Source organism: Plectropomus leopardus, chromosome 17 (genome assembly GCF_026936395.1).
Source record: "Plectropomus leopardus strain MGB_pleo_1.0 chromosome 17, ASM2693639v1, whole genome shotgun sequence".
In the NCBI taxonomy this organism is placed as follows: Eukaryota; Metazoa; Chordata; class Actinopteri; order Perciformes; family Serranidae; genus Plectropomus; species Plectropomus leopardus.
The window spans coordinates 20495097-20508335 of record NC_142192.1 but is presented as its reverse complement, the minus strand read 5'-3'; the positions used below and the strand labels follow the sequence as shown (position 1 = coordinate 20508335).

The following is a 13239-nucleotide window of genomic DNA, read 5'->3' as shown; positions in this document are numbered from 1 at the left end:
TTCAATTGAATCTATTAATGCCAGTGATGTTGACTAGTTTGGTCTGAATCCATATTGATTATTGGTAAGTAATTTGTATTTATTAATAAATTTGTCCAATCTGTCATTAAAAACTTTTTCAAGAATTTTTGAGAATTGTGGAAGTAAAGAAACAGGTCTGTAATTTGTGAAGTGGTGTTTGTTTCCAGTTTTGTACAGTGGTATGATTTTGGCTATTTTCATTTTGTTTGGAAATTTACCAGTTTGGAATGACTAGTTGCAGATGTATGTTAGTGGTTTTGAAATCCCATCAATAACCCTCTTGACTACTGTCATGTCTATTTCATGAAAGTCGTTTTGTCTCTACACTTACACTACTACTCTCACACTGCCGTCAGAAACATATATCTAGGATTCCTTTCTATAAAACTTTCATTAATTTCTTCAGCTGTCATTGGTGGATCAGGGATTTTTTCCACCAAGTTTGGTCCAACATTCACAGAACTTTTGGTAAAGCTATTTACCACATTGTACATATTGTAAATTTCCTTTTCATTATCAATAAAATACTGAGGATAACTTATTTGTTTAGGTCCATTTTTAATAATACTATTCAATATATTCCATATTCTTTTAACATTATTTTTATTCTCATCTAATATTTTACCATAGTAGTCCTTCCTACATCTCTGTATAATATTAGTTAACTTATTCTTATATTTTTTGTATTGATTTTCTGCCTCTTTAGTTCTCTGTTTTATGAAATCTTTGTATAATGTATTTTTCTTCTTGCAGGCATTGTGCAATCCCCCATCCATGGATGATCTCTATACTTTTCTGCTGTATTGTTTTATGGGACAATTTATATCATGTAATAATGTGAATGTCCTTTAAAATGTTTCAAATGCACTGTACATATCCTTATCCTGATTATGTTTTCCCGATTTTGTGCCAGCAAATCATCTTTTAGTGCGTTCATTGATTCCTCTGTCCTCATTCGTCTGAATTCTGGTTTCTTGTACAGATGATTTTTTTGTGTTTAATGTCATAGACAGTGAAAACCGGTAGGTGGTCACTGACGTCGTTGATCAAAAGTCTGCTTTTTGTATTCTTTTCTACGTCATTAGTGTATATGTTGTCTATTAAGGTGGCACAGTGGGATGTTACTCTACTGGGTCTGATCATTTTTGGGAATAAGCCCATACTATGTATTGTGTTGATAAAATCTGCAGTTATTTTTTTTTAAATTTGGATTGAACGGGTCAATATTAAAATCCCCACAAATGAAAAGTACTTTTTGACTTATTTTTGAGAACATTCCCTCCATTCAGTCGCTGAAATATTCAATACTAGACCCTGGTGTCCTAAATATACAACTAATTATGTATTTTTTTTCTTTTCTCTATGAAGATTTTAATTGTTATAAATTCTAGTAAATTGTCCACCACAGTTGTCATACATTCCAACACTTTGTAATTCATTTTTTCTTTATCTACGGACATAGCCACTCCTCCGCTCTTATTTTTTCTATTTATATAACTGAATTCATATCCATCTAAAACAAAGTTTATTCCTTTATCAGGGTTGATTCAAGTTTCACATATAGCTATTATGTTGAACGGTTGTGTAAATTGACATAAGTATTCCTTGATGTTGAAATTTGCATGCAGGCTTCTGCAGTTAAAGTGGATTACTGATAATCTGTAACCTGTCTTAATAGTTTGATTATACTATTCTTTCTGTATAGTAACAGCAATGATCATTTATTTACAGTAGAAATGATTGTTGTGAGTTAGGTGATTACTGTCTCCAGATGCAGATGAGTGAGTTCTTTCAGTGTGTGTCATGGTTTTGTGCTGTGATGATACCTTACAGTCCAGTTTAAGTTGCTCATTGGTATTTATCCAGCTCGTCTGTGTTCCTGACGACCAATACTTTGGCTTCCTCTGCTGTGCCGTTTAGCTTGATGAACACTTGACAGTTTGTAGTCCATGTGTTTTGATTTTGTTTCTGTTTCTTCGTGTGGTTTGATTTTCTGGCGATGTAGGCATTTCGTTTATGAGTGTCCTTCCTTGTTTCAACAGAGCAGTTTTGTGTTTTCTGTTTACAAACCTTACTATGATGGCTGGTTTGTCGTTAGCATTTGTTCAGGGCAGAGGGTGCCATGCCTCGATGTTGGCACAGTCCACTGTTGAATGAGCATCCATCTCTCCGGGTTCCCCCCCATCGTCTGCGGCCACCGCCCGAGCGCATGACCGGGGTTTAATCTGAAGCCTTGTAACGATCATGTTGTTTCTCCTGGTATAAACTGCTCAAAGTCCTCCACTCCTCTCCAGTAGGCGATCCGCCTGTCTTTCTCCGCATTGAGTAGCCTGAGCGACTTTACCTCCTCCACCAGGTCCAGGATATTCTTCTGCTATTGTCTAACAGCAGAGACCTCCTCCGCCAGAAAGTTTAATGACTTTTTAATATCATCGACTTCCTCGATTAGTTAGTTCTTATTTGGTCACATTAGTATCGCTGGATGTTTCCACCACAACAGCTGTTAGCTCGCCAGCCACTAACTTGAGCTCGTTCAGTCCAAAAACGAAGTCTCAAACCAGGCAGGAGTCAAACCGATGGTTTCAGCAGATAGTCCGATGTCCGTAATCCCAAATTCCGATGTCGTAAAGCCAAAAATAATCAATAATCCAAGCACCAAAACTCACAGCAAACTCACAACAAAAAGACGTTCAAACTAGTATGCTGGTACTACTGCGGCTACTCTGATTGGTCGACCTAATCTCGCGATATTTTTCGCACGAGATCTTGAGATGGCGTTTTGCTGTTTCCGGCTTCGGCAGGTAGATCCATAATAGATCCATGATCGAGACTAATTTATAATAGATTCATGATCAAGACGGGTTTCGAAACGTCACGTGATCGGTACCAAACCCAGACAGATTAAGTCTCCATTAATGAATGAAACTATTAAAATGTTCAAAAAACTAACTGTAGCATAGGGTAAGACCAATGTCATCAAGTCACATAGTTAATAATGATATGAAATAGTCACCATATCCTACAAGAACTAAATTAATAGCAGTTTGATTTGAAACAATGATACATGGGGGCAATGCAGGCTTCTACCAGCAGATGCCAATGTAGAGCAAACAGGTTTTGAAACGTTTCAAAACGTTTCAAAGCAATGGTATAAAAGTATTAATAAGATCAGAAAGATAAAGGAAAATATAGTGCACTAGAAAAGGTCTGCAGTCCTGAAATTACTGCCTGCAAACCTGCAGATACACCTTTCTCATCCCCTGTGCTTGATTAGCTCATTCCTGGAAGGTATAGTCAGCCATACTGATTGTAAACAACTGACAATGTAAACTTTTCAAATAGTATGCAAGTGATCTGTGATTTCTGTTCATGGTTCAGCCTTCATTGACATGAATTCTGATGTATATCAGCATTATATCATATTGCTGCTGTATATAAATCCGCTGAGTGCATCTGTCACCCTAAAACTACATCAATAATTCATAACCATCATAACAGCTCTCAGTGCAGATCAATCAGACAGCCTACAAATGACATATTAAAATTTCTGTCAATTACATGCAATTTTAGTACAAGGGTAAGAACATTTACACAACTGCAACAAAAACAAAAGCACAAAACCAATTTCTCTCAAAACCACCTTTATTCTCAAGAGCCGATTCACATTAGCTGCAATCATCGTCAGTCATGAGCATTAAAATAATTTCCTCCCAAAGTCCTCCACGTTCATGTCAAAGCACTGCCCAGAGTCGGACAATGCATTACTGGACAATGTTTCAGGTAAATGCCGGGTGCAAGACAGCAAATTTGCAACAGAATTTTCTCATCTTCTGTTTTGCTGCCACAGATTCACTCCTACACCTACGCAACCCTTACCTCACTCCCTTTCTCTCCATGACGGTTTTCCAGTACGTGTTAAACAGAGGAGTTGAACAAGAATACACTCAAACACACAAGGAGAGAAATCTGTGTTGACGGTGGATGACTTTTTCTCTGACGCTGGTTACACTTTGACCTTAAAGAGTAACTAAACCCCCAAACCCCTTTTTTTTCAGCTGAAATTAATGTATATGGGTATTAAGTTGTGTCTGTGATGATTCCTGTTCCAAATCCTGACATTTAGTATAAATTAATTTGACTTTTTTATTGATTATTTTTCTTTTCATATTGTAAATATTCTTTGCGACTGCTCTCCAATGGTTTAAACGCATGGAGGCGGGAATGCGTTAATTCCTATGAAAGCTTCTCAGTGGTACACGAAGCCTCTAAAATTTGTCAGTCAAGATATAAAATTTACCTCAATCTTCTCCATCATGGTGCCCATAGAGCAAGCACACTGCAAAGTCTTTCAGCAGCTAACCTTAGGTTTAGCCTGCTAACTTGAATGGGGATGAAATAATTTACTGTTGAGGCTCTTCTAGACTTTTGAAATGTTATTGGACTAAAAGAATCCATCTTCTATAGTAAAATGAGTCGGGGAATGTGGAGAATCTGGCATAAAAAAAAATGCATCCGCTGATTTACTTAATTCTTCATAATGTAGGTCTGTGGGAAAAGTCCTTGGCATCACAAGATGGACACTAAAATTGTAATTTTATTTTTAATTTTTTTTTTTTATGATGGTTTGATTCTTAAACGGCTTCAATGAAAGTTTTACAAATACAAAACCCACCATGGCTCAAAAATTCAGAATAGAAAGATTTACAATTGACCTTATTTGCAGTTCGAGATGTCCTGTCAACAGTTTTATTAACGTATCTCATATAATGGTCTTTGGGGAAAATACTTTGTGGGCCGTAGGGGATTTTTTGCTGCAATACTACAAGTGGCCAGTGAGAAATTACTGCAAGGGGAAGCAGCTTTCCTTGGGGCCTGGTTAGTGCTTGTTGCTCCAGGAGCTGTCATTACTGTTTTGCAAACAGCGGCCTGCATATCTTGTCATCTACAACAACGCAGTCCCTGACTGCTTATGTTGTCAACTACGACGCAGATCCCTAATTGGCCCGAATGGATTGTAATTTCTAGAAAAAGTTTGGGGCAGCTGTGAGTCCAGGCTGATACAGAGTGAAACAGAATATCGAGCACACTTCGTCAGGATGATCTTATGAGGCTACGACACTGTTCCTGTGGGTACTTCTTTTTTTAATTTCTGGGACCGAGGCACTTAAGCCATAATTCTGGGGTTTCGTTACTCTTTAAATGTATTTAGCTGTGCTGCTTTATACTGACAGTGAATTCCAGCTACAGTTATCTTTTAAATAGTGGAACTAATGCTGCATTAATATTTTTTTTATGATTCATAATGTCTTGCTCATAGTACTTTTGCAGAGATGTGGAAATGGATTTGAGAGCAAGATACTGTATTTTTTTTTACGCTATGCAAAACAATATGTTCATATTATGCGAACAACATCCGTAAAAAAAATCTGCAGTCTGAAAATATACATCCTTTTTCCTTTGTACTGTAAAATAGCTTTTCTCTCTTGCTAATGGTTTGTAACTGAGTAACCTTAAAAGCAACAACTCGTGGGAGAGGTAACAGCGTGCTGACACCTTTTCAGGAACAGTAAACATCATCTGAACCAGCAGGCAGCATTGACTATGTTTACATGCACCAACAGCTCTGTGCATACTATAATTCAAGTAATTATGGTTATGAGTGCAACGTGTAAAAATCTAACATATTCTAACGGCCATTAAACTCCAGTTTGTACATAACCTACAAAACACAAACGTTTGCATCATAAACTACTAAGAAGTTAACTTTCGGGATACTTACTCTATTTTATATTTTGATGTTATTTGGGCTTTAAGCAACAAAATTTAATGTGAATAATGAGTCCAATGTAGTGTGAAGGTGTTACTTGTGGTGAGGAGCCCGCGTAGAATCCCCAAAAGCTCAACAGCTCTACTGAGCATTTTACCATCTTTCAGCTCATTGTTTTGGTTTCATAGCAAACAACATTGCTGTTTTTTTGTCTCACAATCTCATCAACTCTTTAAACAGGCAGCTGATTTCAGGTTTATCAACTAAGCGCTACCTCCACCCCAACAGAGGTCATACAGACGAGTTAGCGGATAGCTGGTGAACACACTGAAGCACTTACAGCAGCAGCTTAAAAGCCAGATATTTTTCTCAGAACAGAGACTGAGCCAATACAGACTTACATTCATCAGGTCACCAGAAATGCAACTTAAACAAAGTAATGCTTGCTCCTTGTCTGCAGGTGTGCAAGTGGCAATAGCTAATATTTTAGCTATGTCAACTTTATAAGGCCATGTCTTGTCAAATGATCGCAATTTTTTCAGTATGTTATGAAGTGCTGCCACCAATCAACTAAAAGTGATCGTTTTGAGGTTAAGAAGTTTATTTAATGGTGAGGTAAGGTTTAGGTCGCTGTGCTATGAAAAAAAACAAGAAAAAAAACCCAAAACAAACTCAACCTGATTGAGATGAGATGAAATGTTATGACTAAAGGAGACGGCCCTAATATCTGGCTTATTAACTTTTTTGAATAGGAAGTTTTTTCAAGTTTGTAAGTAAAATTATAAATTTTGGTTTTCTTTTGCACAAGATATGGTGAGTTCCTTAGTATACACCTTAAGGGAAATAGCAAGGTTATGAACTGACTATTTACTCTGTCCTAGAAAACTTTCAGAATGCAATCTGTCTCATTTTGGAGTGAGCCTTGTGACTCACCTGAAAAACCACTAACCTTGAAAGTTCATATTTTTACTATGAGGAACCCAGGGCTGGCTGCACAGACTGTCAAACTTCGGATTTGAGAATGATTTAACTTCAGTCACATTTAAGACTAATGCCAATGTCCTCAATTTCAAAAACCGTCTAATCTTAACAATCTTTAAACATGCGCTCAGATGTACGTCAACCATAATTTTACACTCATTGCCCAGAAGACTGAAGGGAGAGTTCTTGGTACAAATAATCCTCTTGTTTTTACCAAAGGAAATTGCTGAAAATATCCCACAACCATTTGCAATACCTTAAGAAGGAAGGAAAGATCACTGGACACATGTCAAAGAAATTATGCTCAATATACCAAGTAGTGGGTTGGGGACATTACAGAGTTAGTGGGTCAAGAGGGACACAGACATAATTGTTACCATAAAAGCTCTTTTTGCTCTGAAATATCCGAGCTAACTTTAGGCTTGTAGTTTAGCTAATCTTAGTTTTAGGTAAACAATAAGAATTTAATGTATAGCTATGCCACTCTCAGCCAAAAAGCTCTAATAAACCCTTTCAACAACCCAATGTCAAACAGGCAAAGTTAGTGATGAACTGGCAAAAAAGCTGAATATCCTGTAGATCAAGAGTTTGATATTTTCCTTAAAAAATGGTAGACTAGAGCTCAAAGGAGTTAAGATATTGGACAATAAGATGGTCAGAAGCAAGACTCCAAGTGAATGCAAGTGCTGCTCTGTTCCTGCTAGTTGAGCAAATGTGCATAGTTTTGCCAACACATTAGCCACAACAACCTACCAACTCTACGTCAACGTAGTATGTCTGTCAACTTGCTGTAAAGTTCTGTCCCTTAGTCTCAGAAAAAAAGTCAACTAATGCAACTTTGAAATGACTCCATTTTTATTTTGTGCAACTCTCATTGTGGCCCTTAACCTGTGCAGGAACCCTGAAATATAGTTCCAGATTTGGTTCCTCGGTCATACTTTGTCTCTACTCCTGAGGTAGTATGTGTTGAAGGTCCAGCAGCTATCAGGGTGGAGTTTAAGTACTGATGCCACAGACGGGTCAAGTACCAGAGGTGTGGACTCGAGTCAGACTAGAGTCACATATTTCATGAGTTTAGACTTGACAAAAAAAAATTTAAAAAAAAGAAAGACTTGCAACTCCACTCGGTCTTTAGCACCAATGATTTACGACTTGAGCCTTTTGACCTTAGAATACTTGATACCTTCCCCCGAGCCCAAAGATTAAAAAGTTTGTTATTTAAAAACTGTGCCATGAATCATTTAAATCCCCTTCATTTCCTGAGACTTTAACCCTAATCCATTCCAGCAAGTCGATACAAACGTTCCCAAATTATCCACTTTGTTGAAACCAATTCAGTAGGATCCAATCATGTTGCAGGAGAGAACCATGATGTAATAACAGTACTGAGTACTAGTGGGAAAAAAATGATACCACTGACTAAGTCATTCATGTACAAAAGCTAAGTGTTAGTCAACAAATACTAATTAAGGTATGCAAAACACACGGGTATAAAATTACAGATGGAGATGCAACAACTTCCAACAAACTAATATGCAAATTTTAATAAGGACTTTGGACTTGACACAGGACTTCTCCGTCTCTACTTGGGACTTGTTGGAACTTGATTTGGGACTTGCCTATCTTGACTTGGGGCTTGATTCTAGACTCGCCTGTCTTGTTTTGGTACTTGATTTGGGACTTGACAGTCTTGATTTGATACTTGACTTGGGACTTGCCTGTCTTGACTTGGGTCTTGTGTGCAAACACTGGAGACATACTTGTGACTTGCAAAACAATGACCTGGTCCTACCTCTGTCAAGAACAAGCTTCCAAACTGCTACAGAACACGACCAAGCGACCAAGCAACACTTGTTGCTAGAACAGCATGGGGCTTAGCATGGGAATTTCTTTCCATGTTGTTGATGCAGCCGAATTTCTGAGACTAGCTGAAAAGTCTATAAAGTTCAATAAAGAGGTAAGAGTAAGCACAAGTTTTGTTTCAATGCACATCCACCAGTCATAGGAGTACATTACAAAAGACAACCAGATAATGGTGTTGTCATCTCATTGCATTAAGAAATTAAGTCTCAAACAAAGTCATACTTTTTTATTCCTTTTAATACTTTTTAGGACTAATTTGCCAATGTAAGATGCAAGTCTAATCCTCACAGTTCTTCAGATGCAAACACAAATGCAACAAAGGGATCTTTAAGTCCTCATTCAGTTCCTGAGTTCAGTTCCTGGGAGTATTCGGTTGAAAAGGGCCATTAGACAAGCCTAAGAATTAAGACTGACCTAAGTCTATAGATTGGTCTACAATATGTGCAACCAGCCCCGAATGTGACAACTGACCAGATATATCTTCCCCTCTTTGTTCATCTAGTCACTGCTTGTGGTAACTGACATTCACACATTCTTCTTATTCAGTGTGTCTATCAAGCATAAACAACAGTGAGTAGTAACTAATGGGACATCTGTTTTGATCTTTGTTATGTTTTGTCTACCAGGACTACTCTGTTAACTGGTTTACCAGTGGCACCAGGCAGGCTCAGTCACGGCTATCAAAGGTTCCTGCAAACACCCTGACATAGAGATGACCTCAACAGGACAATGGACAACAGGGGTGCATGTAAACGTGGCCAATGTTACTTTTCCAAATGGCTCTGGCTCAGCATGGCCCAGCCCTATTTGTCAACTGGGTCCGCCTGAGCCCGGGTGCCAGCTCCCCCATCAATCTCTCTCCCTCTGATTGTCTGTGCATTTTTATTTTTTTAGTCTGTACAGTTTGCGAGGTGTGTGTGTGAGGTCCGGGTCATTCAAACACTGCAGCAAGTCTATTGCTTTGATAAAAGGCATCACTTCACAGAAAAGAGGGGGGAAAAAAACACAAGCTGCTTTGAGGAGTAGTGTGAAGCTTGAGAAAGCGAGATATACAGAGCAAATGTTTGTCACATTGCAAACAACAATACCAGGGAGGCTTTTAGAACGACAACAAAAAAAAGACATACCGGCTAAAGTAAAAGAAAGGAAAGAGCGCTACGTTTTCACAATCTCACCAGCTTTCTCAGTGTACCGTGCTGATGATGAATCATACTGTTTTGGGTCAGCCAATGTTCACTTGGCCTCCAAATCCCACCGGTTGGTCACAGTGGTGGGGTCCGACCCATATGTTTTCGAGGCACATGCATATATGTGCATGTGTACAGTATGTGTACAGGTTGACGTTTGTACTGTATCTGCATGTTTGTGTGTTAGTGTATACGCATGCCATCATAAGAAGGTGGTGGGCTGTTATACAAACAGATAATGTTCATTTCTGCATGTTAATAACAATAAAGTTCAACCAGCCATTTCCCCGACCCACAATAGCACCATGACGTCACTATTTCAACATACCCCATATTCAGGGAGTTGTGAGAAAAAAAAGACGGTTAAAATCATTGTATGTGGGACTTGTGAGGCAACATGGCCGAGATGAAACACATTAAAACTCATACCGGTTGCACTGTAGAAGCTGCAAATGTGGACTAAAACACGAGTCCGAGGGACGACTCTGTGCGAGTGGCATGCACTAGATAGCATAACCAGTCAAGCCCAGCAGGGATACAATAAGGAGGGCATCATTCACTTGATTTTGGCACAGCATGTGGCATTGTCACACAAAAAACGAGTACTCTATGATTGTCTTTTCCTGACATCAGTGTCATTATGTGCTTTAGTTAGTCCTGACCAGTCTCTGGCAATATGGAACAGGCTCATTTCAATGCTACTGCTGCGTTCCTGTCAATGTCGGAAGTTTGAATCAACAATGGGTGGTTTGAAATTACAACCATAGTGTGTTTGCATGGTTGGTTGTAAAAATGAGGCCAAAAATACATGGACACAAGCAAGGTTTCTTTCACCAAAATACTGTTTTTTTTTCTTTCCAAATGCAGCTGCGACAGAGTATTAGGGCCATGGATCGATGTACTTATGCCATTCTAAATACTGGATTATAAATAATGCATCTGTTAAGGACTGCAATAAACTAATTTTTTGACTAATTTGATGATCATCAAATTGCATATTTTGTTGAACCAATCCTCCAAACTCCAAAAAGATATTCTCTTTGCTACAACATAAGACATAGAATAAATAACAAATACTAACAAATAAGAAGTCGCAGAGCTTGGATGGTTGTGGCTCAGGAGGTAGAGCGCTTGGTCGTCTACCAATCGGAAGTGTCAGTCATTCATATCTTGAGCAAGATACTGAACCCCAAATTACTTCCAAATGTATGGTCGCCATGGTTACCAATGTATGAATGTGCGCGTAAATGGCTGAATGGTGCTTATGTTGTAAAGCACTTTGAGTAGTTGCTTAGATTATATATAAATATCTTAGTTACTATATAAATGCTGTTGGAGCGCTGCAACCAAAAAGCGTTTTGGTTAAAATGAATAAACGTTACATATGAACATTATAGTCTCTTAATATAAACTAAAATATGATTTGTCTATTCCATTAGCATTAACTCCTCAATTCAGCATCATTAATACTCATGAAGAAGCTCTTTAGAATGGGTTTCGCTTGATATAAATGACCAGATTTTTTAATTTGAAATTTTCTACAAACGTGAACATACATGTCAAAGGCAAAGCTACGTGGTGTACTTCAATAAATGTATAAAATCCGTCTCTTATATTACTTATTTAGGTGTCAAATTCTTTACATTCATTTGGCAGATGCTTTTTACTCACATTTCCAAAATAAATCTTATAAATCTGACTATTTTCCCAAAATACCATCCCCTTTCTTTTTATGAGGTTTTTTTTTTCTTCTGCAATGGCCCTAATATCCTGACTTAATGCAACGCCTAAAGTGGTCCATGATATTTAGCAAAGTTTGCCAGCCTTCACAATTCAAACCTTCATGTTTAGCTCCTTACAACAAAGGCAGGTATTGGGCAGAATTATGGTCGTACTTAACTGAAAAATGAACTCTTGTTTTGAGGATTATAAACAGTATTGTTGTGTAGTGTTAACAGAGTATGCTGCTGGATAGATGTGCCGTCAAATAACGCCATCTCAGAAAAGTTAATGTTGCCAAATCTTGCCCAGGTTTCTTTCTTTGCCTCGAGTTCCTACTCTGCAAAATTCAAATTCTTCCGACATTTCTAGAACGCCGCATTGCGACTTGTGTTGTGTGGCTACCCCTATGTGCGACTTACAAAGGCCTGTGAGCTGTCGACCATTAGAGTAAGTGTTGCTGTTCGTGGGTCAGGTCATAGTATGATGGTGCGGCACTGAACAGTTCATACACTCACCAGATGGGTGACTGACTATATGCCAGTTAATATACCAACAAATAGGTCTGATAAAGTCGAGCAGGTGGGGGGAAAGGGCTAACGGATCACTACCAACGTCTTATTATGTGTGTCAGGTGAGCAGCCATCTTGAGTTTTTCAACATAAAGGAAGGAAAATACAACATCTGCATGGTTTCTAATGAATGAACAAGTGTTGATAAAATCACCATTATGCAAACTGTACAATCATCAACACAAAAAAAAAAAACTAGAGTAAAATCCGAGGTGAGAGGTTATATCCACAACATTAACAACAACAAAACAAAAAAAAAAAAGAAAAAAAAGAGCAAAATGCTATTCACATGTACCCGCACTGTAAGGAATGGTTCCATCCAAAACTAGACCAGAGAGCTACTCCTAAACTATGGAATGAAGTGACACTCAGTAGTGCTAATAGAAAGTTCATTGTGACGGGCCTTCTGCTGGTTCCACCCCTGAGACCACCAGGGTGCCCAGGCGCTGACGTATGCACACACATACTTACACACACACATACATGCACACACACACATACACTAAAATCCATTGGTCAGTCCTCGAAGACCTCCAGGAAGAGAGGAGGGAATAGCTCGGTGGGACACTCCACTTTCATGTGAAGGAATCGGCTGGCGTGGCAGGCGCCGATCATCCGCAGGTCCGTCACCTTCATTAGCAGCTTGGGCCAGAAATGCGCCAATTTGTGTTTGCGGTAGTTGATGTAATGTTCAAAGGCCAGCAGGAACTCTTCTTGGCAGCGTTCGATGCGCTCCACGCTACTCAGGCCCGGCCGATCTGATGACAAGAAGACGTGAATCAGTATCTCAGTTAGCAGAGGTGGGACCAAGTCGTTGTTTTACATGTCACAAGTAAGTCTCGAGTCTTTGCATTTAAGTCCCATATCATGACAGGCAAGTCCCAAGTCAAGACTCATTAAACTTTGAGTGTCGAGTTCTAAACAAGCTATTGTGTGTTAAGCAAGTCTCATGACATTTTTAACAACAGTGTGATCATTAAAACCCCAAGAAATCCTTAAAAAAAATCCACCCATTTTTTAAAAACTTTTTTTAATACAAATTATTGGTGGTTGGTGCGTCTCCTTCTTTAATGTTAAACCTGCGCATTTTGCACACAGCAATACGTTTTTGCTGACCACCACATAGTTT

General features: G+C 38.6%; 1 protein-coding gene across 11 annotated transcripts in view; it reads right to left on the bottom strand.

Annotated features, from left to right (window-relative positions):
* Positions 1-3645: 3645 nt before the first annotated feature.
* Positions 3646-13239, bottom strand: part of thrb (thyroid hormone receptor beta) — a 137638-nt gene continuing 128044 nt past the window's right edge. For all 11 annotated transcript variants that reach the window (XM_042506649.2, XM_088090098.1, XM_088090097.1 and 8 more), the window contains one exon: positions 3646-12868. In XM_042506649.2, the coding sequence (XP_042362583.1) occupies positions 12627-12868 (242 nt within the window). In that variant the 3' untranslated portion in view covers positions 3646-12626. The remainder of the gene's footprint in view (positions 12869-13239) is intronic.